The 25,600-nt window shown below is 35.2% G+C and overlaps 1 protein-coding gene across 3 annotated transcripts; it reads left to right on the top strand.

Annotated features, from left to right (window-relative positions):
• Nucleotides 1-848: 848 nt before the first annotated feature.
• On the top strand, nt 849-24,289 carry PDLIM3 (PDZ and LIM domain 3). Of its 3 annotated transcripts, XM_015625605.3 has the most exons (8): nt 849-1,263; nt 6,517-6,668; nt 8,240-8,324; nt 14,114-14,181; nt 17,193-17,456; nt 20,042-20,169; nt 21,282-21,393; nt 22,285-24,289. In XM_015625605.3, exons 1-8 carry the CDS (start codon nt 1,171-1,173, stop codon nt 22,472-22,474), a joined length of 1,092 nt encoding a protein of 363 aa, XP_015481091.1. In that variant the 5' UTR covers nt 849-1,170; the 3' UTR covers nt 22,475-24,289. The 3 variants fall into 3 exon arrangements, with proteins under 3 accessions (XP_015481091.1, XP_015481093.1, XP_015481092.1); XM_015625607.3 differs by lacking the exon at nt 17,193-17,456 and having other exon boundaries at nt 863-1,263; XM_015625606.3 differs by lacking the exons at nt 14,114-14,181; nt 17,193-17,456 and adding an exon at nt 13,472-13,659 and having other exon boundaries at nt 876-1,263.
• The last annotated feature ends 1,311 nt before the right edge of the window (nt 24,290-25,600 follow it).

Here is a 25,600-nt window from a genome sequence, read left to right as displayed (position 1 = left end):
CAGGATGAACTGTATAGTGGCAATACTTTGAAGGCATATACTGAACCAGTCTCAAAATGTTAGGACATACCAGAGTATGTACACCACTCAGAAGGAATGAGAGGATTTTTTTCCTCAACTTCAAAATACACCAAAGTATTTCAACTATCAAGACTAATACACCACTGACCTAAACACCTGCCTTATTTCTTTAAATGTGCCTTTCTTCCTTCACATTCCTAAGGTAAGCTGTGTCCCCGCCAGCTGACTGTCACCCTGCAAGCTCTTTGTGATACAGATACCCTTTCTGATGGTTTACTTTCAAAGAGTCACTACTATGTGTTTCATTCTGATCAGGATGTGAATTATACTTTAGTAATAGAGCATATCTTTGAAATATTCTTGACAAGAACACAGTTACAAAAGCCTCTGGTGACCACTACTACCTACTAGCAAGCCACAAGTAAAGGACAACTACCTTTAGAAAGCCAAGATTTCTAGAAAGAAAAAAGGACATCATCACCTAATACCACATTTCTCTTCCACAGTATGAGAAATATGTATGACATCAGTCCAGATTTTTCAAGGCATTAGGACTGGTGCATGCCATGGTCTCAAGTGACTATCTAAAAAATGCAGCTGAAGGGCTGGAAGGACTGTTTAATGCAATAAACTATTACATTACAAAGAAGAACTTGAGAGGGAAATCTCCTTATTAGTATTTCTGTCTACGTGAACCAGAGTCATGTGCAAAGTCAAAGCACTGCACTGCATAGCTGAATTAAACACAGGCAGCGTAAACAGCATGCTATCAAGTGAGCAAGGTTGCTTTAAGAAACCAGAAGGACGCTGCATCCTGAAGCTTACTGATTGTCGGGCTGAGGGGAAGCTAAAGCAGCAGATAAAGTTGATGCATTTGTTGTAAACTTTCCAGCATTCAAGCTTTATTTGTCAGAGTTTGATACTCCCCTCTGTGGGTGGAGAAGCTGAGGGACTGGCTGACGTCACCCAAAGAGTAGGGATAAAGTGCAGTGCCCACAGCTTTGGAATGAGTAAAACTTCTTAGGAGGTAAAAAAGGTCGGCTGCCCTGTCTGGCAGGTGCTCTGCTGACAGCAACCTTCCTCCTGTAGCTCAGCTCCTCACACGGACCCAAGGAAAAAAGAACATTAACCAAGGAAAATCTGTCCACAATGCCACAAAACGTTATTCTCCAAGGACCGTCACCCTGGGGATTCAGGCTCTCAGGAGGAATAGATTTTAACCAACCCTTAATCATAACCAGGGTATGTACTTTTACATTTCTTTTCTATTTATTCCATCTAAGAGTTGCTGTAGATTTTTGTCTTTTACTTTTCTGGAGTTCAGAGATGCAGACAAAGCAGTGAGTAGATTAAAAAGTAGCTGCCAGTTCTGAGGAGAGCCAGCTGAATACTAAGAGTTTTTACAAGTTTTGTGTGACATGTTTCTGTGATTGGTCTAAGAGACTTTAACTGCACTTCTACTTAGGTCTCAAAATTAAATTCAAGTGCCTTGGCAGCAGAAAAACTCTGGCATGATTTCCCAGGCTTTCAAAATTAACATTTAAACCTACTAAAAGCAAGACCTCACTTTTGTGCTTTCCACAGCTAGCCTCTCTGATCACTGGGGGAGAAGACTGCTTGGCAGCAGCTCCTCATGCCTGGGAGTTTGTGCTTTGCCAATTTATCTGACTCTTATTTAATTAAACCAAGTCCTGTTTATTGCCAGAAAAGGCAACAATACCTGTTTTTACATATCTAAAAGTTTTCACTCCCATGAATGTTAAATGAGTGAGTTATTAGAAAGTTATCCAGTCCTGCATATGAAAGAAATAGTTATTTAGTGAGTTTTGCCATATTTAGAAACTAAAAGCTTACCTTAAACCCCATCCCCCCATAAATGGCAAGAATTTAAGCCTTCATTCTTTTTCATGGATTTTTAGATATTAGCTGCAATTTAAGAAACCAGTGACTCAATCAATGTAGCATACAACACACTGTCAGCTGCCCTGCATCTACAGATGCAGATCTGCTCAAAAGACAGGATACATATTTTGAGAATTACTGTTTTTAATTGTGTTCAATGCACACCAGGCTAGAATTAATGCTCCTTATATTTCTGCTGCTTTTCAGGACCTTAGACACAACAAATATGTGCTCCATGAACCTCCAAATTGCTATGGTTTTTCTGTTTCGTTTTTCCTTTTTTGTTTAAAAAAAAATTCCCTACACTATGACTCACTATATACACTATGCCTAGTATTGAGTAAACGTCAAAAGCCTTGAAGGATGGATACCACTAGTGATGTCTTGCAGTAAATATGCTTCCAAACAAGAATCAGTAGAAAGTTTAAGGGCCATATTTTCAGTATTAACTCGTAAAAATTAACTTAGTCATTAATTCAAGGTTTATAAAAGCATAAGAAAATTTATGTATCTTAAATATAAGTAAATCAAAATGCTATTATCTGACTGAATGTAGTTACATAACAAATACTCACAGAATATAGCAAAGCCTTTGGAGAAACAGGAGAGAGAAACATTGAATTAAAAAAAATCTCTGGATGTTTTGGGGCCTTCATTGCCTTTTATGGGCCTCTAAAAGAAAAATAGTTTCCATTATCTCTAATGAAAAATATTTTAGCGGTGTCTGGTTTGTATTTTCTTTGTGTTTAGATTAAGAGCAATGAAGTTTAAAACTGCAATAACAAAGGATGTTACTATAAATATAACTTTCTAAAGAATAAATTACTTTGCAGTTGACTCATACCTACCAAATGCCTCACAAGACATAAGCCTTTGGTTTCTGGCATATTACAGAAATGCCCAAAATCACATTTCAAGTATTACAATGAAATATATATATATATATATATGAAAATAGGTCACATTTACTTAGTTAAGGCTTAAGATTATTAACAAATTTAATAATTTAAATTAACAAATTTAAATTATTAAATTTGTTTAAAGTTAATATTTTTGTTGCCACTGCATAAATTTAGAAGAGTCCCTCAATATGTATTCATCCAATATTCTTTAAGAAATAGAAAACATTTCAAAAGATTCAACAGTCTTGCCTCTTGGGGCCTAGGTGTTCTTTTTGTAAAAGTTATCATAAGCAGCCCATTCACACTAGGCTTAACTGTCCTGACAAGAAAAAAACTAAACCATAAATAGAAATTATTTGTAAATATATTCTGAATAAAATAATTGGACAGGTGTCAAGATTAGTTGGCTATATCCTTGTTCAACAAGAGACAGCTTTTATCAGGACTTGTCAAGAAAGACAGATGACATAAGAGATCATTATCCACCTGTCTAAAGAACAGATGTCACTTCAAAAGCTCTTGTGAAAATTGTTCTTTTTTCAAGCAAATGGAAAAACTACAGACCGTAATCACTGAGAGAGAGGAAGGACAGGAGGGGAATAAAAATCAATACATTCAAGTTCTATTACAGTCAGAAACAACAAATTAACTACAAAGACTGAAAATGTTAAAATCCTTGGAACTTTGCATAGATGGAAATAAATTGCATTAATGGAATTGATTACAGGAACAATTGAAACTTGTGCAATTTGGAGAGAATGGTAAAGTATTATCAACTCTAGATTTAAGTTCTATTTTATTTTTATAGAACTTTACCAATCACAAGCAAGTATTCATATCAACTCAATTTTATGTTTAGCCACTCTGTCCGCAGACATTCATAACTTTCTTCAGAAAACACAGGGCCTGAAATATTTATGATTGTGCAACGTAATAAGTTTCTCAAGTCTATTATCAGATGCAGAGAGGTTTTCTTCAAAGTTTCATTGGAGACATTTGGCCCTCATGTGGTTAAATAATTAGTCTGTAACATCTGAATGATCAACACATATTTTATCCAAATTCAAGATAACCAGGATACAGGAGTAATAGGCTTATCATGCAGACATGGCCTGAAGAGCAAGGTAAAAATTTTCCCAAAGCAACACTAGAATCTACCTCATGAAGCCAGGGTGAGCGAGCAACAAACACTGCAGTCAGAACAGAATTCTAAGTGTTCAAAATACACAGTTAATGTGTCACTAGTAAGTCCTTAAGAAATAGTACCACTTATATTATTGAGGTACCCAGAATATCAACATCTTACCCATGATACCTTGCACTGCACAATGTGGTCCCTTTCTATAAAACACGTTCTGCAGGGCAGGTGCCTGTTTTGCACCCTAGCAGGACTGGGCATGTAGAGCTCAGCACCCCCATCAAGGTGTTAAGGCCCCAGAGACACATCTCAGAAGCTTGGCAATGATCCCAGGGAAGAGGAAATACAGACCCCTGTGTCTTTCCCTCCTCGTTCCCACCAAATGATGGTAACCCCATTCAAACATCTAAGTGGTATCACTGCAGCTGCTGATGACTTACAAAAGCCAAGGGATTTAGCAGCAACACAGAGCAGGGCATTCCCTGCTAGCAGTACAGCTGCAGGGGAATGTACTGTGCTGGGCAGATACGCTGCTTTATAAGGCAGGATCATTATCTCAGGGCTTTGCTGCAGTATGTCACAGGTACAGCAGATGATTTGTTATGACGTGCAAAAAACATAATCTGCAGAGTAACCTCCGTAAGGGTTATACAAGCTAACTTACTCTTGAGAGGGAACCAAGAATGGTTGGTTTGCCCAGTTAGGTATTAAAGCATCAACAGTCACATTGGAACACAAGGAATTCTGCTGCAGTTTGTCATTGCAGACATACTCACAACATGCTAAGCTAAATCAGGAGCAATTCTACCTTGAAGGGAGAAGAATAATCACACCTCTAACCCCTGTCTTATTATAGTGGTGTAAGTGGTCTCAGTGGTGATCACTTACTCTTGCAGCTGTTGAAGTTTGAGAAGCAGACAATTTTAGAAATTTCAGACTTAAAACTGATAAACTTCCTTGATTCATATTCAAACAGATTATTCAGGCACCTGAATACTTTGTTAAGCACACAGTACCCTAGTCCATTTTTTTGAAGAGTGAGGGTATAAAAGCCTGCAGCTGGCCACAAGGACCTCTTTGGAAAGTTTGCCTGACTTGGTAATAACACATGCATTGTAGTTTGTTACAGTGATATCAAAAATAAGGTTACACATGGGAATGCAAAAAAAGAGCTCACCAAACACTCTCTCTGATCATTCAGATTCACCTAATGGAGATGGAAGGAGGAGAGAGCAACACCTCTTCACTGATTTTTGCCATTATTTTAATACTACTACAGTGCAACTTATATTAAAAATAATTTCTGTTTGGCTTTTATGTTGACAGTAGTGTCCCCTTCAGAGACAAGTCTGCCAGCTTCACCAAAACCAGAAATGCTGGAAGTACATTGGGCAGCTTACTCTCTTCCTTTGCTGGAAAACTGAAACACCAGAGCTGAATAATGTCTCCACAGCATGTTTTCCAGTCAATATAAGTTGTGCTTTTGCTGAACAGAATTCACAGTGTTTGTGAACAGCAAAACCCACAGTGAGAAAAAAAATCTCTCCAATAGCTTTTTCATTTAATATATGCCACAGATAAAAGAACTGCTTTTGGAAATAAGACTATATTGACATTTTTTTCCTTCACACTGGGATTATTTTACTTACATATAGGCAGCTAATATTACTTTGCATGACTCTACTTGTCCCTTCTGCTGTTTGAGAGCTGAATTTCAGAAGCTTATGGGCTACATGCATCAATTTCATGTCGCCATCTAGGTAATCAAGAGTTGCCTAAAATGGCAATACACACGTAAGGGACAGACATCCCATTCAGTGACCTAAGACCTGTGGTGTATATGGTATGTGTGTTGCGGTGGCAGGAGAAGTCAACTCTTGCAAATAGAGGCCTGCAGTCCTAGAACAAGCTTCAGTAACATCTAAGGTCATGGCCTCTATACAGTAGTTGTTTTAAAGCAAAATTTTTCTGCATTTCAATTATTTTCACAACCATACAGAAGTTTGTCAACAAGACCAAAAAAAAAAAAAAAAAGCAAGCATATAAAGATAAGCTATGGGCTATTTTCTGTGAATGTCACAGATGGTGGTATATGTACACAAGGTATGAATTGCACCACACAGACCACCATGAAGGATCAGGGCCACTGTTACTCAAATGCCATGGGACTTAAACCTAAGCACTTTAAGCAGTTCAGCAACACAGTTTCTTGCCAGTTCTTTTCTTCTGCTGTTTGTTCTTCTGATGTGGTTTTTTTTCAAGCAGATTATATATATAATAGCAGTGGAGAAAGATGATCTAAAGATGAGTTACAGTAATTACAGAAATCAGAGTGGAAACTAATGCAGAAATGTGAAGATAATTTCTATCTAATTTGGAGTTAGGATGAATAAAACATTCATATAGTTTCCTGACAACAGAACTACAGACCTTTTGGCAAAATATTTCCCCCATCCAACAGGAAATAGGGGAATGTGATGAAGTTCATTGTCTCTATCAATTTCGGGCATGCAATTTTCGGGTGATTAAGCAGTCACATTTTGGTCTTTTCAGATTACACCTGGAAGCAAGGCTTCAGCTGCCAACCTGTGCCCTGGTGATGTTATTATAGCTATTGATGGTCTAGGCACAGAGAACATGACACATAATGATGCCCAGGAGAGAATTAAAGCAGCTACACATCAGCTTTGTTTGAAAATAGAGAGGTACGTGTACATGTCTGCCTACTGCTTAAAGAAGATACTACTTAATCAACAGTATAATTATTATATGGTGTAACTATTTCAAATAGTTTGAGGAAGTTCCCAAGATCCTTAAAATTACAAGCAACCAGACCTACCTCTTAAGCTCCAGGTCAAGCAAGACTCCCCAGAACTCATCTTTGTAGGCACAAAAAGAACAGCTTCCCTCATGTTGTTCACACTGTAATTCTGCCAACTGCACAAATTTTCTGTTTACTATCAGTAAGCAAGCAGTTCTTCATGTTTTGGGGAAATAATAAAATCCTCATCTAGTGTCAGTTGTTCAGTGACCTCTCTGCTGTAACACTCCCTCAGCCACAGGTGCCTATCACTGCCTCCTCCTAACCACACATAAAGCCACTACTGTATCATCCCAGTTAGGGAAAACAACATCATGTCACTTTCATAAGGGGCGACAAAGGAGTGAGTTTAAAGCCAATCAATCTCTTTGGTCACAACATATTAAGCCTCATAAAGGATTTTCAAAGCAACGTTCAAAATAAACTGAGAAACACCGTCTTACCTAAACTGCAGTAATCCAGAAACTTTTGTGTTCACTTGTCTCTACTAGAGCCAGGAAAAGAAACAACTTGCAGCTTCACATCTCCAGCTGAGTTTGCTCAGCCTGTAATCAGAATCACTTGGCACACTCTTTTAAGCTGTCTCCAAAACTAAGAGAGGGCTGATTAACCTGAGGCTCTCAAGGAGGCACAGCTCTTTATTGCAGCTGACTGCAATATTTCTTTTGAAATAAGAAGTGTTTCTCTTTTTTTAAGGAATACTGTTGAATGACTAGAGCACACACCATAGTTAAAAATTCCTTCTGTTAACTCAAGGTTCCGCTACAGATCGATATATGCCATTTAACAACTATCTTGGGAAGCCAATTTCAAAATGTTATAAATGTATATATAACAAGTAGCACCAGATTAATATTTAAAATTACTATTATGCTACTTTAAAATTAGCTGCCACATTTCCCTTTGTCAATGAAAACAGAACTGTAGCTGATATTTTGTGTTTGTTACTTATGCCTACGTGGCTGAAAGAATCATCTATGCAATTTCAATTTCCTCTTGCACATACTTTGCATACTTAGGTTGCACTTCAGCATTGAAAAGTAGGCTTGACATTGAAATTATGGTCTTTAAAGAAAAATAAATCGATCTTTAGGATGATTACTAATACACTCGATTATTCATATGAAATATTCTGAGGACCCAACATTCATTCTAGCAACCATTTAAAAAATAAAACTAAAAAGTTTGGTCAGCTCAGGTCAGAAAGGCACTAATTTCCCTTTCCTTTTGTGTTTGGTTATGTATCCCATTGTTAATAGGATACATAATTTTTTTAAATGTAAATACATTTTATACATATCAGTTACATATCATTAACATATTTTTATGTCAAAATACTAAAAAAGCATAGAAAAAACCTACAGATTTACAAGCTGCATTATATTTTATGGGGACATACACAACTCTGTAGGAATTCAAACTGTTTAAATTCTGCCTTTCTTTCTTTCTTTCTAGGGCAGGAACTAAGTTATGGTCCCCACAAGTTTCAGAAGATGGCAGAGCACATCCCTTCAAGATAAATTTGGAAGCTGAACCTCAGGTATGAACTGTACAAAGTTACCTAACCATTTCCATTTGCCTTTTTAAACACCAAATAATCTCTCTTGTGGTCATTAAAATTCATTAACTAGAACTTCATCCACGATTGGCCAGTTTAAGCTCATATGAACCACCATGATTATGACATTCAGGAACACCATTTTTCTCTTACTCAATGTTTTTGATTTTTCAGCTATAACTGAAACAAAACATTAAGAAGCTACAACAAATTCTCATTTTTCTTTAAGAGTCCACATATCACCATAGTTCTATTATGGAAATAAAATATGTTCTCTTATTCTGATACAGTTTAAGTTGCTTTAACTCTTTTAGAGATTCTTCATCATAGGGGGAAGTTCTTCAATCAGGAATAAATATCAAGTATTTAAGTGATGAACTCATCAGATCACAAAATTCATTTAGATGTAGTCAGTTAAACAGAGAGATCCATAAAAGCTGGTTCTCTTTACCTCCATACGTTTTTATACTATGCCACAGAACTGAAGTTTACATACTCACACAAGACCCATGTACTTGGTCAATAAGCAAATCACTCACCACTTCTGACTAGGAAAGTCTTGATTGTTGTATATGGCCAAAGCAAATCCAATCAATCAACAGCCATCTCTCTTTTCAAACTCAAAAAAGGAAAAAGCTACTATGAGTCAAAGTCTTTATATTGCTAATAGTCAATTAGCTATGTATTGCTTACAACTATTTCTTTATCAACTTTATAACTTTATTTTTTTGTCATTCCTCTTTAACCTACATAAACATTTGCTGTTATCTCAAGAGCAGGGAGGGAAGAATATTCTGCTGATCCTGGAAGGGCCAGGTTCAAAGAAAACATGTCAAAGTATTTATTCTATGATATCCAAGGGAAAAAAAAAAAAAAAGTCTAGATTCCATTTTGATAAACCCTGTGCACTAAGTATTTCCACCAATTCTGTTTTCACGGAGATGCTCCCCAACATGAATACAACACTTCAGTGTTACATTTCTCTCTCTTCTTTCTGATCTAAGACTTGCATTAAGTGACACAGCAAACTCCATCAGAAGTAATATAGCCTCTTCAGCAGCAGGAATACCATAGTGAAGAAACAAAAGTATTTTAAATGCATATTCTTGTGGAAGAGCTAGGATACACATTATGGATTGCTATGACTAGCAGTGGAACAAATTCACTAAAAAACTATAGAGAAAACCATGCAGGCATGCATTACACAAGAGTAATCCCTCTGCATGAAAGCTGCATTCCTAAAAAGGACAGTTCCTTAAAAATAGATTACAAGAATTCACTAAGTGCTATTTGGCAGACTATTGAAAAGCAGTCTCCACTGGGCAATCAGAAATAACTGTTTCTCCTCGATTAAATGGCCAGTCTTTTCATTTAATGTATCTCTTTTTCGTTCCTAGGAAGTTCAGGAGTACTGAGTATATTTAATAAATAGTAGGTACCATAAAAGTAGAAATGTTTGCAAACAAATGTACTAAACCGTTCCTGGAATGTTTTACATTTTAGATTAAATTCTTCCATATGAGTATCTATCTCTTCCTGGGGAATAAAAAAATAAATATAGCCTATTTTTCTACATTTTGAAATTAAATTTTACAGCATATTTTGTCACAACATGAGATGCAGAAGCATATATACCAGTAGAAAAAACAGTAAGAAGTTTCTTGAATCTCAGATGACAAATTTTTGCACAACTGCTACCTATGCTGTCCAAGTCTTATGAGAGTTTGCTGAATTCTAACAATAAATACAGGGACTGAAGCCAGGATGAATGGAGAAAAATGCAAAAGCAGAAACTGTTACTTCAAATGTAAAACTCTTTTACTCAGAAGTATTGCATACATTTACTGGTGTGCAGAAATGGAAGACCACTGAGTTCTATTTATATAATAACCAAAATTACCCAAAAGGTCATAGATTTTATGAATGTATCAGATTTTTTTCACTCTCTTCAAATTTCTATATTCACTAATAAAGTTAAGAGAAGTCAATTATTTAAAATTAGAAGCCAACTAAATAACAATAACAAATGACAATATACACAATCTCCTTAATAAGTACCTAATTCAAATCTGTAAGCTAATAAAAGATAATTACAAATTAATGGAAACCCTGTTTGAAATTGTTCAGCAATGTGGCTAAATATTTGGCCAAAGAAAGCTTACTTTAGCTTCAATGAATGAAAATTATTCTCCAGATGCACGGAGATGGCAATGTGAAACCTGATAAACAATTAAATATCTGCCAATGTACAGCTATGGAACAAGGAGCCTTCACACTGTAGCAAACTTCTGAGTCAGCAGTCCTTGAGAATCTCCCAAGAGCCATTTGGAGACTGATACAGGCAATTGTTGGAGCACAGTGAAAGCTCTCATTATTTGTAAATCTGGGAAGAGGAAACTGAGGCAACAATTCTAATTTACAGCAATAAGTGGCTGACTGAGAGTCACTCTTGAAAGCTACACATTCCCCCACAAAAAACAGCCACACTGATTTTGATAGTCTGGAGCAGCCTGTAGTGTGATGGATAAATAGTAGGAAATCGCAGACCACTTGAAGAATTACTAATACAATCACATTGTATTCTGAATAAAAGCAATTTAGAACATAAGATTCTCAACAATTATAAGTAAAAAGAGGAAAAAAATCTAAATGGCAAATTGTATCATAAAATTATTTTTAAAATGCCTTCTGCTGTATTGTAAGTGCAAAAGAATACGATGACTCATAAATGTTTTCTGTTACAATCCTTTTAACCTCATTGGAAATAATTTTCATTACCACAATTTCTTGAATTGTTTTTATTTTAAGTTCTCTTTCTTACTTCTATCTTTGTCTTTGAACATTTTGTTCAGTCAAACTAGACTTTTGGCCATGAAGGAGATTATACATTCCTGGGAGATTTATTACGCATGTAGATAAGTATAAAAGTCTAAGAAAAACATATCCCATTGTTCTAAGAAGTTTATAGTCTATTACCATTTATAATCAATTTTTGAAACAATATAATTGTCCTGGGCTAGTTTTGAAGACCTACCCATCTTTATAACACCTTCCAAAGATAAAGGTCTTAGTCACATTATACCACCAAAAGGTACACATTTGTATGCTGTAACAGCAATTACCCCAAGGAATGCCATTATATGGGCTGTGATGGATAAATTTCTACAGGCTTTTGGTGCTACATTATTTCTATTCCTGATACCTGTATCAATGCAAAAATGTACCTAGCCCTGAAAAAAAAAAAATAATCTGTCAATTGGAAAAAATAATTAAAAATTAAGTACTGTAATTCTCCCATATTCCTAATTAGAAATTTCAACAACTTCCAGTTCTCATTTAGCTTTTGAACTAAAAGACGACTTTTCACACATTCAATGATATCAAATAAACACAAGAGCTGGACTGTTTTTGCTGCTGTATGTTCTGTCACTGACATTTTATATTAATAGATGAGTTATAAAGAAAGCAGAATATAAGTCTCACTAACTGCAAATATTTGTTTCACAACTGTTCCATTGTAAACATGCTGTTATGGTGCCACATCTTCTGTTCATTTCTCTATGAGAAATGAAATATGGGGATGAAATTACAATGTTCTCAGTTGGTTTTGTTCGTTTTGTATCATATATGGATTTGAATCAATTTTAAATACTTTGACATTAATATCTTTCATTAAGTAGCCATGGTCCTAAACTATTAGATTATTTCCATTTACTAATACGTTTTGTTAACTGCAACTCCATTCTATCAGACAGAAAGAAGGAATTGCAAGTAAAACCTTTGTGCTCATTTATCTGATTACTGCTTTCAGTAGTCTCTTAAAGTGCAATGCTGCTACACATTTTCATTTAATAAAACTGCTTTTTACTGTTTACATTTTCTGTTTGCATATTCTATATATCCATGACTTTTCTTTAGTCTGATCCTAAACATATTTTGGAAACTGTTCTTTAACAATTGTACTCAAAACCAAACCCAAACTGGAGAACTGGACAAGATTTCTAGGAAAATTGAAGTGTTAATGACCTGTGCCATCTTAACATTGCAAGTTCAAGTCTCTAAGGAAAAGACCAATTCAGGTTGTAGAAACCTATTAGTTAGAAATAAAAGCTATTTATTCCATATGGATGGAAGCTGAAATGATCTCACAGCACTGTTTCCAAAGAGTGCCACGTGTCATCAGGACAAGGTGATGGACTGCAGCAGTTAATGTTCTTCACCCTTCTTTACTAGGGTAAAAGGAAAAAAAACACTTGGCAGATGACAATATCATTTTTTTCAAAGTCTCTGTTTCTGAGGCTTAGGAGTAATAAATACACAGAATAGAAATAAGTGAATTTTCATGCAGTCTTCATCATTCCTAGCCAACCCCCACATAAGGACATTTTAAGGTATCTGAGAGATCATCAAAGATTTTATTTCCAGACCTTAACCATTTGAATTCCATAAACTGAGGAAATTATCTTGGCCAATGACAAAAAAAGGAGAAAGTATGTCAGAATACAGGCACACAGGCAGAATGATTTCAAATTTACCCATTTCTGGGTTTTACTTATTTATGATGATTTCACATTAAATTATAGAGCAGTGAAATTTTTGATGCACAGATATGCTTTAAAAATTAAATACATTGTGAAGAATGTCCTCAATCTGAAGTATGTTCAAGATTTAATTTCAGTTAAAAGAAGCATTAAAAATTATGTGTTTTCTAGGTAAGACACAATAAAATCATACTTTTGGAAGTCCCTCTATCAGTATGTGATGAAAATGAAGAAGCTAGAGATCAGTACTAAAGCAAAGAAATTAAAATAAGCATACATTAAATGTTTTAAAAGCATAATGTAAACAGTGTCAAATCTAGTGACGAATATGAAAGGTCACTTTTATATTCATCCCTCCCATTTCTTCTAAGCCTTCTGCTTGCCTGGACATGGGAAATTAATGTGTATGGCTCAAGCAATATATACAAAATTCATGGAAAAATATAATATGCTTGTACCAGTTAAAAAATAACAGAGTTGCAAAAGTAAAAATGCAGTTATTAACAATACTGGTGTTGTCAGATTTACTCATTGCTAGCTTTGGTGTGCATTGTAGCTCTGTGTGTTTTGTCTGCCTATCACGTACAGGAATTCAAGCCTATTGGTACAGCTCACAACAGAAGGGCCCAGCCTTTTGTTGCAGCAGCAAATATTGATGACAAAAGACAGGTAGTGAGCTCCTCCTATAATTCTCCAATTGGGCTTTATTCATCTGGCAATATTCAAGACGCGCTTCATGGACAACTGAGGGGTCTCATTCCTAACTCATCGCAAAAGTGAGTATTAGAATTTACTTATGATACGTGGTCGTTCGTGGTACACCATTATCTGTTCTGTTTTTAACTTTAAAGTCCAGCTCTTGCTGTTTTTTTCTGAGGATCAGGAGATTATACATTATTCAAAAAAAGGGTGCTCAAGGAAACATTTTTTTCCAACACCAAGAACTATCCATTCAGCTTTCTAGTAGCACTGCTGCAGGTAGCTAAATTTTGCCCTCTGTGGGGCTGCAACACTACCCTCCCACCTTCTCTCCTGTAACTTCACTTTACTCTGAATGCTTCTGAACTCTACAGTGATTGTATTTTGAACACCAGGAATGAACAAACTAAACATGGTTACTTCATGGTTAAAATTTGTAAACATTTTTAGCTACGTTTAAACTAAAAAGCATTATGGATAAATAAGCATTTGTAGGCCAAAGAAATCTATTTATCTCTTTTTTCTTTACAGGATATCAACTACTTTGAACACAAGCATAATGTTCGGCCCAAACCTTTCATAATCTCAGGCCGAAGCAGGTTATAAACTTTGAGTGCTGTGCTGGACTTGATGCATGGTGTTATTCTTTTAATGGACAGATACTCACCACTGACATTAATTAAGCATTATGAAGCATTTGAAATTTACTTATAGTACTAGACAGCCTAATGCTGAAATTAAAAGCAAACAAACAAAAATAATTAAATGGTTCACTTTCAGAGTTCAGGCTTCAAATTCAAATTTCTCTTTACAAAAGAAAGCAGATTTACACTCCCATCTGTTATCCTGATCAGAGCCTGAAGTAACTGCAGCCATGATCCAGTTTACAGCGCAGTACCAGATATTGTACACTTACAGATCTTTGGTACTATGAACTTCTTCTGACCAAATGCAGTGTAATTTGTTAATGCTGTAGATAAAAGATAGCCACATAGTACATATATATTAAATTTAAATAAAAGATACCCTACATATAAATAAAAGATAGCTAAAGATAGAGAGTTATAAGCTAGGCCATTCAGAGATTTCAAATTTGCATTTCAGCAGATCTCTTTCCAGAGGGCAATCTACTGGTGTGCTAAAAGTAGGAAAACTGATGCCACAGATTTGTGAAGTTCCAATGCAGAAAATCATATATATTCACATCCACCATTTTAGTGTAATAAATCTCTGTCTTAATTGGTAATGGAATTCCTTACTACTGTTTTCATTTTTATGAAGGGGACAAAAACAATGCAAACTCTGTGGCTAAAAACACAAGGAAGCTCAAGAGAGCCTGAGGGATGAAACGCATTGTGATGTGATCCTTTATCCTTTCTAGCAGCTGCAGTTTGTGGGACCACTAGGTACCACACAAAGCTGGCTTCAGGACCACCAAGTACCATTTCACAAGTACCTATTACAATTGTGAAGTGTCAAATGAGTATCAAAGCCTAATTTCACAATTCAGAAATAAAAATTAAACAGTATTTTCCATGAAATTGTTGAAGTAAATGGCCATTTACCAGCATGATGAAGAAAATAAACTGCAAAAACCATCCCAACAGCAATGCAACAAGTTTAAGAACTTCAGTTGGGCAAGGTCTGTCTGGAGCTCTAGCGCTGGGGAGGTCTGCACTTGCTAACTGCAGAATCTCTGACACAGGGTGTTACATCTACAAAACCTTGGTTGTCACAGTTTCTCTACTACTTTTTCATCAGTTTGAGGTAATCCATTGCTAAAGACAGGGAAAAAAAAATCCCTACCACCTCAGCTCTAAATATCCCTTTAGGACAGACAGCAGAGGCTAAACAGAACTGACTAAAAAAGGACATGATTGTGGACTGTGGGTTTGAGCTAATGGATTGGACATTGGACATAATTTTGGACTTTACTCTGGTGAAACTAACTGGAAATTGTATTTAATATATAACTATACGGTATTTATTTTTTACCTATAATTTATCCTGTTTTAGTATTATTTTGGCTTGACATAGCAAGAGTGAGATTTATGCATTTTCTAGTCTTTTCCTGCTACATCCCATTTACTAACACTATTAGCACTGACTTATTCTACTACAGAATCTAAAGGCAGTATTATTTCTTCTAAAAGAAAATTCACACAAATATTTATGTTGCCCTGAGTTAATATTTTGGCTGGCTCATGCTTGGAGATGATGCATAACTCTATTTGCATTAAGGCTTGCCTACCGTTTCAGGAATGCTTTTGTTTGACATGTCTTTGATTAAAAAAAATGTATATTTCCCTTTAAAACTTTGAGAAAGTGGTCCTGCACAAATTCTGCTTTGAATCAAAGGGAAAATTTGGGGGTTTCTAGCTCCAAAGTAGCTACTGGGCAGAGTTCTGTACTATCAAACTGGGAAACAGAGCATTGTCCCAGGTTTACACAGGATTGTTTCTTGGAAAGAACTACCCCAAACCCTGATATCAGGCTGGAGGACAGAGATGAAGCATTTATTGTCCCACAGCTGAGAATATCACATAAATGGTAACCAATGACTGTAGAAAGATTTGGTTATGGGCTGTTACACAGCAACATCAAAGAAATATCCCATAACAAAGAAAGCCTCTGAAGTACTATGCAGAGACAAGATTGAAGCCTTCAAACTATTGATACTGAAAAAGAGTTCAGGTCTAATGTTCACATACTTTTGCTAATCTTTTTCCAGGTATGTTGAATTGATATACAGTAACTTCAGTAATGTCAAGCAACACTAATATTTTTTTAAAAGTGTATGACTTATTTTTTAGATATAAATTATATGTAAAGTCTACTTCAAACACAGTGAAATTAATTCTCTGAATATGTACCCATTGTTCTTGTGAAGGACCACTTTACATTCTATTGGAAACACTGTAATTTAGAAAAGCAAAAGTAAGCCTGGATATATTAGTAACGTTTCTTCTTTGCAATGATCAACAAATATTTATTTTTTTTAAAATTGTTAAACTAGCTTTAAAAGATTCATAAATATCTTACTCTAGAATTTATGGAACTCTAAGAAATGTCACATTCATTATTGCACACTGCTTCAGAGTAGTTTTTCAGCAGTGTTGTGCGGTACAGAACTGGAATGATGTCTCTAGGATTCTTCCAGTGCTGCAGGTGTTTATTCTGTCTCTGACATGGACAAATCACATAAACTTTGCCTGCCACCCTTTTTATAGATTATAGGAATTACTCACTTAGCACAAAGACATTTAGGGAGGCCTAATTATTCCTCAATAAAACCTATCATTAAAAATATAAAATAATGTTTTCTACTATATTTAATCTATCTAAGGATTTTTACTATGTTTAAAGAAAACGTATGCCAGAATTTTAAGGACTGCTTTATAGCTGGCATTGATACTTTATATAGGAAAACTATCACCAATGACTACACACACTTTTGCTTTTCTCTACTTTCTGTACTTCTGCTTTTTGGAGCTTGTTCCATTTATGCTTTTCAGCACTGTTAACATCACCATATCCCTGTGCTTTTGTCTCTGTTCTCCATAATCCAATGCCCACTGCACCCTTTCGTGCACTCTGGCCATGAACACAGTGGATGCAGCACTCCTTCGGGGCTGGACTGTGGCAGTGGGCGCAGTACCCCCTCTTCAATTAGCACGGTCAGCTCTATCTGCCCCACCGAGCTGAAAGCTGTGTCTAAGATAGCCCCTAACGTTCCCCTGGAAATGGAGCTTCCCGGTGTCAAGATCGTGCACGCTCAGTTTAACACACCTATGCAGTTGTACTCAGATGACAATATCATGGAAACACTGCAAGGCCAAGTTTCTACAGCTCTGGGGGAAACACCTGTCATAAGGTAATTGGAACAGGATCTATAATATTTATGAGTACACAAATTTAAAATATACCAAAAAATAGTATCACGCTGTTTCTATGAAAAAGGGGAAAAGGGTTAGACAGAAACCAAGTAATTTACAACCATTCAGTATTTTCACTAAAATATTATTAATTTCTGTGTTTTAACCCAAAATATGAAAGAAATCCTTCAGAACATACAAATAAATATTTCATAGGTAATAATTTTAGGATTGCAACTAATAAATAAAAAACTATGATACTACCTGGACTATTACTTAACTGACCGTCCCAAATCAAGACTCTGATTCCCACCAAAATTTAAAGCTTCTTACTGCTATTATATTTATCTAATAATGATTTAATATTTTCCTCTCATTAATAATTCATAAAATAATAATAAATAAAATTTATTTCCTCTGCTGAAATTCAGGTGACAAAGATTAGGAAATATTGTAGATGGTCATAGTGTTCTGGATACTTAACTCCCACTCTAGACAACTCATTCAGAACAACTATCTCTCATACAAAAAGAGGCAGAATTTACAGTAGGCCTACAAATCCATGTATGACTTATGAATTTATTCAGTGCATGACTAAAGTCAGGTAGGAAACTTATGTATATGGACAACAATTATGATTATACAATAAAAAATTTTAAAATACTCTTTTTTTCTCAGGAGACAATTCACCATTTAGGTTGCTTTATCTTTACCTTTGCATAATAGTAACCTATTTTCCTGTTTCACAACAGTACTTAAGTTAATAATTCATAATATGTATGGTGTAAACTACAGCTAATTACTAATATTTTAAATAAGCAATAGTCACTAGCACCAATGAGCCTTCTTCAGCACCTTGCAATCTGGCTGCTACTAACAGAAAAAAAATGTATTTATATAAAAGTATTTAGGTTCATCCTCTCTTTTGAAAACTGTGGTTCATTAAGTCTTTTCAGAGTGAAGCCACTCTATTGCTTGAATATTTATTTTCAATCAGAAAAATTAAAGAACATAAAAGAAAAATTTGCCGCTTCATTATTGTGAAATAATGGATTAAGCCCAAAGTAATCAGATTTCACACTGCTTGTGACATTGCCACTTTGAGAACCCACTCTCTCTATGCATGTTTGAAATGACTCTTGCTGTGGGACAGTTTTCACTATGTATGCACTATGAAATGTTAAGAAGACACATTTGTGTCTGGGGTTTTTTTGCCTTCTGTATGTAATTGCATTATCACTTGTTTTAATTTAGATATATTTTAGTAAAGAGGAGAGAATTCAGGGTTTTTATTAAACATTGCCAAGAATTGTAAAAGTTACACTTCTTCTATTCATTAAAAGCTTCTGACAGGACAGGAAACTGGTAGTTTTTTCACCAGTTTAAAGATGGCTCAAAGAAATCTACTGATTGATGAAGATCAAAAAATTCAGCCACAAAAAATAAGCAACAAGGGTCACTGTCCAACTTCTGCTGCTCTTACGGGGCCATTTGGAAGCTTGGATAGTACCCTGGGAAAGAAACCAAACCATTTAATGCCAACCCCAGTCTAACTCTTTGTGGACAGTAGGAAGCCAGTTGCAACAGGAAATTTAAACTGGATATTTGTGCCTGTAGCTGTAAGATAACAGACTTCATCAAAGTAAATCTGGATGTTTCTGATTACCCCCAGTAAGTGTATCAAATTTACAAATGCCACATATTTAATCAAACTTCTGCCAGTGTATATAGTTATCTACTCTTCCTCTCAACTACTTAGGATGCCATTTATCATGAACAATTTAAAATATTCAGCAGAGTTTAAAATGCCATTAAATATTCTTAGTAAAATCTTTGTCTCAAATAATTTGAGATTCAAGCATAAACTGCGGTTTAGACAATAAATTACTTTATATTTTTAGCATAACATTGCCATTGCAAAAGAAAGCCTTATCTAATTTGTATTAAATTAAGAAATAGAACTTCTATTTTTCAGTATTCACCTTACAATGTTTCCTATTTTGCAATACTTATTTCACTCCTTTTTTTAATCTCTGTAAGTTTAGTAAATAACAATTATTTTAGCCAAATTATCACTATATTACCTAGTGATCAAGCTGACTTAGAAATCATATTTGTCCAAAAAGATTTGACTTGTTAGGTTTTGGCTGACCTTACATAAAGGCATGAGCTCTGACTTTAACAACATTCTTGAGAGCAGCTGCTGCAAAAAGGGGACTTCTGGATACCACAGAAAAGAGCACCTGGTAATAACAGCAGATGATTACTGGAATGAAACTACTTTGAGATTAAATGGCCTTTTCTCAAATGCCAGTAGAGCCAAAACAGTAATTATGGAAATATGTGAATGAGTTTCTAGATTTATGTTTGTAAGAATTGCATTCATTTAATTTTTTTCAGCACTTTTTAGATCAAAAGGAGGTTATGTAAAGCAATGCTGCCTGGAAGGAAGGTTCTCAATAGTTGCAGGAACACGCTGTCTTTATGTTTGTTTCCTGAATCATACTCTATGCCTGGTAGAGATACTGCTTTAGAGTTATGTTTGATAAACTGTTTTTATCTGCTCTTCCTCCCTTTAATACAGTGACCCATCTCCCAACTCAGTATCTCAGTCTGATGTGTACAAGATGCTGCACGCCAACCAGGAGGAGCCCAGTCAGCCGCGCCAGTCTGGCTCCTTTAAGGTGCTCCAGAATTTAGTCTCCGAAGAAGGTGGTTAAAAACAACATATTCTACCTGTTCAAATAATTTTAAAATGTTTGTGGGAGGGGGGAATCCATGAAGAAAATAAGAAAGATTAGAGATACAAAAATTTCTGAAAGCCCAAATCATTCCAGACCCTATAGCTACCACACCAGTCTCCTGCCATTTCACCTCCTTGCTTGTATAGCAAGCAGTCTCCTCTGTGAATACAATGCAGGTGTTGCTCATTTTTTCTAGAATCTCTTCTCAGATTTTAAGAACTTTAATATCCAAAGTTGACTTTAACTGAACAATAAAATTTTATCTGTGAGAATTTTTGGGACAAGGTGCTTATATTCATGACACCAAGAAAGAAAACACTCTCTTCCACATCCAGGAAAAGAAGAATTTAAACCAACTCCCCTCAAAGCCTATTTCCTCTTCATTCCAAATAAAAACTGAGAAGAAAATCTAATTTACAGTCATATTTCCTTCAAATGAAGAAGTTTCAAAAATAAAATTATTAAAGTCTGCAAGTTTGTTGTATTTACAATGAGCATAAAGAGCAAAATACAACCAAAATTAACCTAAAAGGTAATATTTTAAATGTTAATGTTTTTATATCAATATTTAGTAGAGAAGGAATAAAGACATCTAATTGTCTGCATATATATATCATTGTGGGATTTTACTTAGCATTTTCTCATATTTTGCTATTATTTTGTATTCATATCACATTACTAATTTTCCAATTTGTTGTATAGTTAGTTATATAAATAAGAAGCTTTCTGACAGTAGGCCTTGATTATGTTATGTTTCTATGTTAAATCCCAATCCTCCTGCCTCTCTGCTACATCCAAGACCTACTCTCAGAGAATTAGGTGATGTCCATGAGGTAAAGAGCATTGCATATGCAATCTTTTTTGTACTTGCTTTTGGCTACAGCTTGCACAATATTTCTTCTGATTCCAAAGATGTGAAATCTGGCCTACCAAACTTTTCTAGTGAAACTGCATTGTTTGTTCATGTAAGTGAAAGCCTGTAAATACATCCAGAAATGTATGTACAGTACAGAAAAGTACTTAACTGCACCAGATGCTTTTATTTTAGCCCATACATAACAAGATTGTTTTGTTTCTCAGATGGGCGCCCTGTGGGAACAAGAAGTGTGAAAGCACCTGTAACGAAGATACCTACTGCCATGCCTGGTGTCCAGAAAGTGCCACTGTGTGACAAATGTGGGAGTGGGATTCTGTAAGTTGTTTCTTTTTTGTTTTAGAAATTCCCAGCTTAAGCACTTGTCATCCCCAAACACCCCTGCAAACTACAGAAGTGTGTTCCCATAATGCTTCTAGAGAACAAGATATAAAAATATATTGTTCTAAATGTCAAATTATAACTTGTACCTTCAACAATTTCAATACAGATTACGTAAGTTATGACAAAGTACCACTGAGGTTTTAATTGAGATTTCTGAGGACCTTTTGCAAGTCAACCATTAAGAAGTACCTAATGAAACCAGCAGTTATCCATGCTGTACTGTGTCAGGCTGTGAATTCTCAAAAATTTCTTGTTAATGCAAAACATCCTTCTCCCAATCCAGTGGGAATATCCAGAAAGCTCTGTAGAACTATTTTAAAACAATCAGATTTCTACCTGATTGACATCACAAACTTCAGCAAAGAACACAGATAATGATGTACTAAGAAAACATAGACACAAAGAAAAAGGAATGTGGTTTTGAAAGCCATTTTGCCACCCTTTTGATAGGTCAGTTTGTGCTTTCTGTCTTGTAACCAAACTAACAAGTTTCTTCAAAATTTGTTTTCCAGTGCTCATGAATTATGTGATCAACTCTACTGCATTTTATGTCACCTACTCAAACTCAGCATCCAACCTTAAATTATATAGTAGTTTCTAAAACCAAGATCAACAACTGTAAAGCCTTAAAATAAATAACTAGCATATAATTTGTATCATAGAATCATAGAATGGTTTGAATTGGGAGGAACATTAAGATCATCTAGTTCCAACCCTCCTGCCATGGGTAGGCACACCTAGTAGACCAGGTTGCTGCAGTTTCTTTTCTCATTTTAAATTCATATGAATTAATTTGGGCTTTTTCTTTTCATTGTTTCCATACAGAGGGACGGTGGTGAAGGCACGTGATAAATACCGGCATCCAGAATGCTTTGTGTGCTCTGACTGCGATCTCAACCTGAAACAAAAAGGCTATTTCTTTGTGGAGGGCCAGCTGTACTGTGAAGCTCACGCACGCGCCCGCATGAGGCCACCGGAGGGATACGAAACAGTTACGGTTTACCCAAAATGCTAGTCTTAGGCTAACACACAAACATATGCATGCACACAAAGAGCCTTTACCAGCTTAGAAATGCAGTACAAGTGTCAGGACTTCTGCCTAAACCCAAAGTAGCAGCTTTTAAACCTTTCCCTGTGGGATTCTGAGAGAGGTGGAAGTCCTTATTAGCCAGCAATAGCACGTTACACCAGCAAAATTCTGCTAAAATATTGTTTTTAAAACTGTCAATATAACTCAAGGAAGTATAAACTAAAACAGCTCTCCTGGAATACAAAAAGTGAAACAGCTGAGGTATTACATGAATGCTACAGCATTATGTTCATATATATATATATATATATATATATATATAATATACATAAGTGCTGTAACCAAGACATTATTTTTAACATAAATTAAGTATTTGTGCAAACACCAACACCATCAAAGTCTTACAGGCTGGGCCACAATAAATGTAAAAACTTGACAGGTCATTAGAAAAGCAGCTATTTTATATGTTTAGTACAAAACAAGCAGTTGTTCATGTCTGCTATTATTCAACTAGCATTAATGTACACCCCAAACATGTTTTGCTTACTTTGCTCTGAATTTGGGGTTATATTGCCTTAATTTTCTGATGCAGAAACTGTGATAAAAAAATAAATGTCAAGTCACACAATAAAATGATTAGTATAATAAAGACTGATTAGTATGAAGCAAAGCAAAAGTTCTGCATTGTCTTAATGATTTCGAAATTATATCAACTTCCACGTCTCTTTGCAAAAGATTGTTCTGAGGGATGCACACACATAAGTTGTTGACTTTTTTTGTAAAAAGAACCTCACACTCTAACAGGAATTCATTTTGAATTGAGAATGAAAGCAAATTTTAAACCTTTTCTGCAGAAAATGATACTGGATTTTTGTATCTCCGTCACTCAATTTCCATAATAGAAATAATGGGGAAATATCATCATAATATATTGCTGGTAAATTAAAGCTTGGACAGCTTTAAAAATAAATGTTAATTAAAATATGCAAAGGCAAGGTCTTTTATCAAAAAGCCTAGTGAAGTTCTAAGGAATAAAAAAAAAAAAAAATTAATTGTAATCAATTTCTGAAAACTTGTCAAGGGCTACATTGCTTTCTGGTAGGTGTCAGCTACATAAATACACCTAAGAGGCAAACCATACTTAGCACTTTTAGAAAATACTAAAACAAGTCATAAATTCTTTATTGGGGTGTTTTGAACGCACTCAAAAGTAGAAAAATCTACAAAATTTTATATCAAGTCCACAACACTAGCAAAAATAAATAACAACCCAGTGACAAACAATCTTACATACTTTTTCCCATTCTATAATGTAACAAGCCTATAATGCAAGTAGAATATGGAATCAAAATAAATTATACATACCTTAATTTTTTTTTTAAATTCAGAAGTCCTGAAGATTGAAATACAATGTCCACATACTCAAAGACTTTTCAAAATGTCTTAAAGTATTATTTCAGAACTCAAAAGTTTTAAAAATGTGTCACTTCATTTCTTACATTTCCATATCAAAAGCAGCGATTAAAAGAAAAGTGTTGCACCCTTTTCAAGGTTAGTTCCTGAATTATTTTTGGGCACAAAACATAATTCTGATCCTCAAGTATTATGGAGAAAATCTGTAGTATTAATATTTTTCCATTGATAAAGCCCATAAATTTGAAAATCTTTCTGAAAATAAGAGTGTGCATAATGTCTATTTTTACAAACTTAAAATGTCATTGGTGTTTTAAAATGTTTGTTTAATGTTTATGTCTTTGTGGAGTAACTAAAAGCAAAAATAAATCTACTACATATGTTAAATATTCTGTGTTTCTTTTCATCTGGTATGGAAAATGAGCAAGTGTGAGTGTCAAGTGACTTGACAATAACAGAGGTTTGGATTTCAGTCTGAGAAAGCAGTATGCTTTTGGATTGATCAAATCCCTGGCAAGAATGAAAGACAATTTTTCTATTAGGCATTTGAGTACACATCCAGGGGTTTCTAAAACAGAACGAGATCATGTGCTTTCCAAACTAAAGACTCAAAACTGTTCTCTTTAACACCCCAAACATACCAATTGTAAATATGGGGAAACTCTCAGAAATGCAGATACACTAAGTGTTAGGAAGTCATAGAACATGACCTGATGCTAAAACTGTGGGGTAAGTTCAGTGGTATTGCATCATCATGTAGTGCTATTTTGGGGAGTTTGATGTGGCTTTGATAGAATCCAAAGATAAGCCTATCTCATTGCAGATACTGACCTATATGAAAACAGATGCAACAATATAACTGTATATAGTTTTAAATGTGAGAGGAAGATACACCAGTTCTCTCTATTGCATCCTGAAGGTGAAATTCTTTATGCCAGTGGGTGTCATTGGCTCCTGGCACACAAGGTGTCCACCTAAAGATCTACCCCCTTTATCTTCCAGCTTCAGAATAGTGTAGCCAGTCAATCATGATAGTAGCTTAATGCTACTATGCCTCTCAGCTGTGCCTAGACTCTTACACATATTACAAGCCAAAGGCAGGCATGACATTTATTTTTAGCTGGAGAAAAAGGTAGGAAGTGTGACCTCACATGCTTTTCATCTCAACTTTTCAGATGTCGATCAACAAGTGTGAGAAGCTTTCCCTAGCTATGCTACTGCTGCATAACAGCAGTATATATATAACAGGGCTGTTCTGGGAGATGTTAAGAACTAATAAGAAAATGCAATACGCCAAATGAGGAAGCCAAGAATTGCTTCTGAAAATACATGCATAGATTAATTTACATGTTACTTTTGAATCAATTCTTCCAAGACAAATACTTTTGGTCTTAAAAGTAACGCAGGTTTGCCAAAAATCTGAAATCTTAGAAACTACTCTAAAGTATCTTAAAGAAATTGTGTTGTTTCCATCAACTAAATAGCTCCCTTCATTTTTTCAACTACATTTCATCACCTAAACAATTAGATTAGTACTTTTGTTCAGATCAGAAGTGGGCTATAGAATGTAAACCCCACCACTCTCTTGTTGAATTTCATCCTGAAGGAAACCACTTTGTTCACTCTGAAGTTGTGCAATGTGAACCAAAATGCAGTCAGTGGGAACAGGATGAAATTCAACAAGATATTGTGATCTGG

The sequence above is a fragment of the Parus major genome, chromosome 4 (genome assembly GCF_001522545.3).
Source record: "Parus major isolate Abel chromosome 4, Parus_major1.1, whole genome shotgun sequence".
Lineage (NCBI taxonomy): Eukaryota > Metazoa > Chordata > Aves > Passeriformes > Paridae > Parus > Parus major.
Note: the sequence above shows the minus strand (reverse complement) of the source record. Positions and strands in the feature narration are given on the sequence as shown.

Bases quoted from the DNA above. Each gene is read 5' to 3' on its own strand.
- PDLIM3 (XM_015625605.3), top strand. From the start codon at position 1,171: ATGCCACAAAACGTTATTCTCCAAGGACCGTCACCCTGGGGATTCAGG. The intron at 6,669-8,239 runs GTACGTGTACAT...CTTTCTTTCTAG, and splicing joins CTTTGTTTGAAAATAGAGAG to GGCAGGAACTAAGTTATGGT. The intron at 14,182-17,192 runs GTTATAAACTTT...CCATGAACACAG, and splicing joins ATAATCTCAGGCCGAAGCAG to TGGATGCAGCACTCCTTCGG.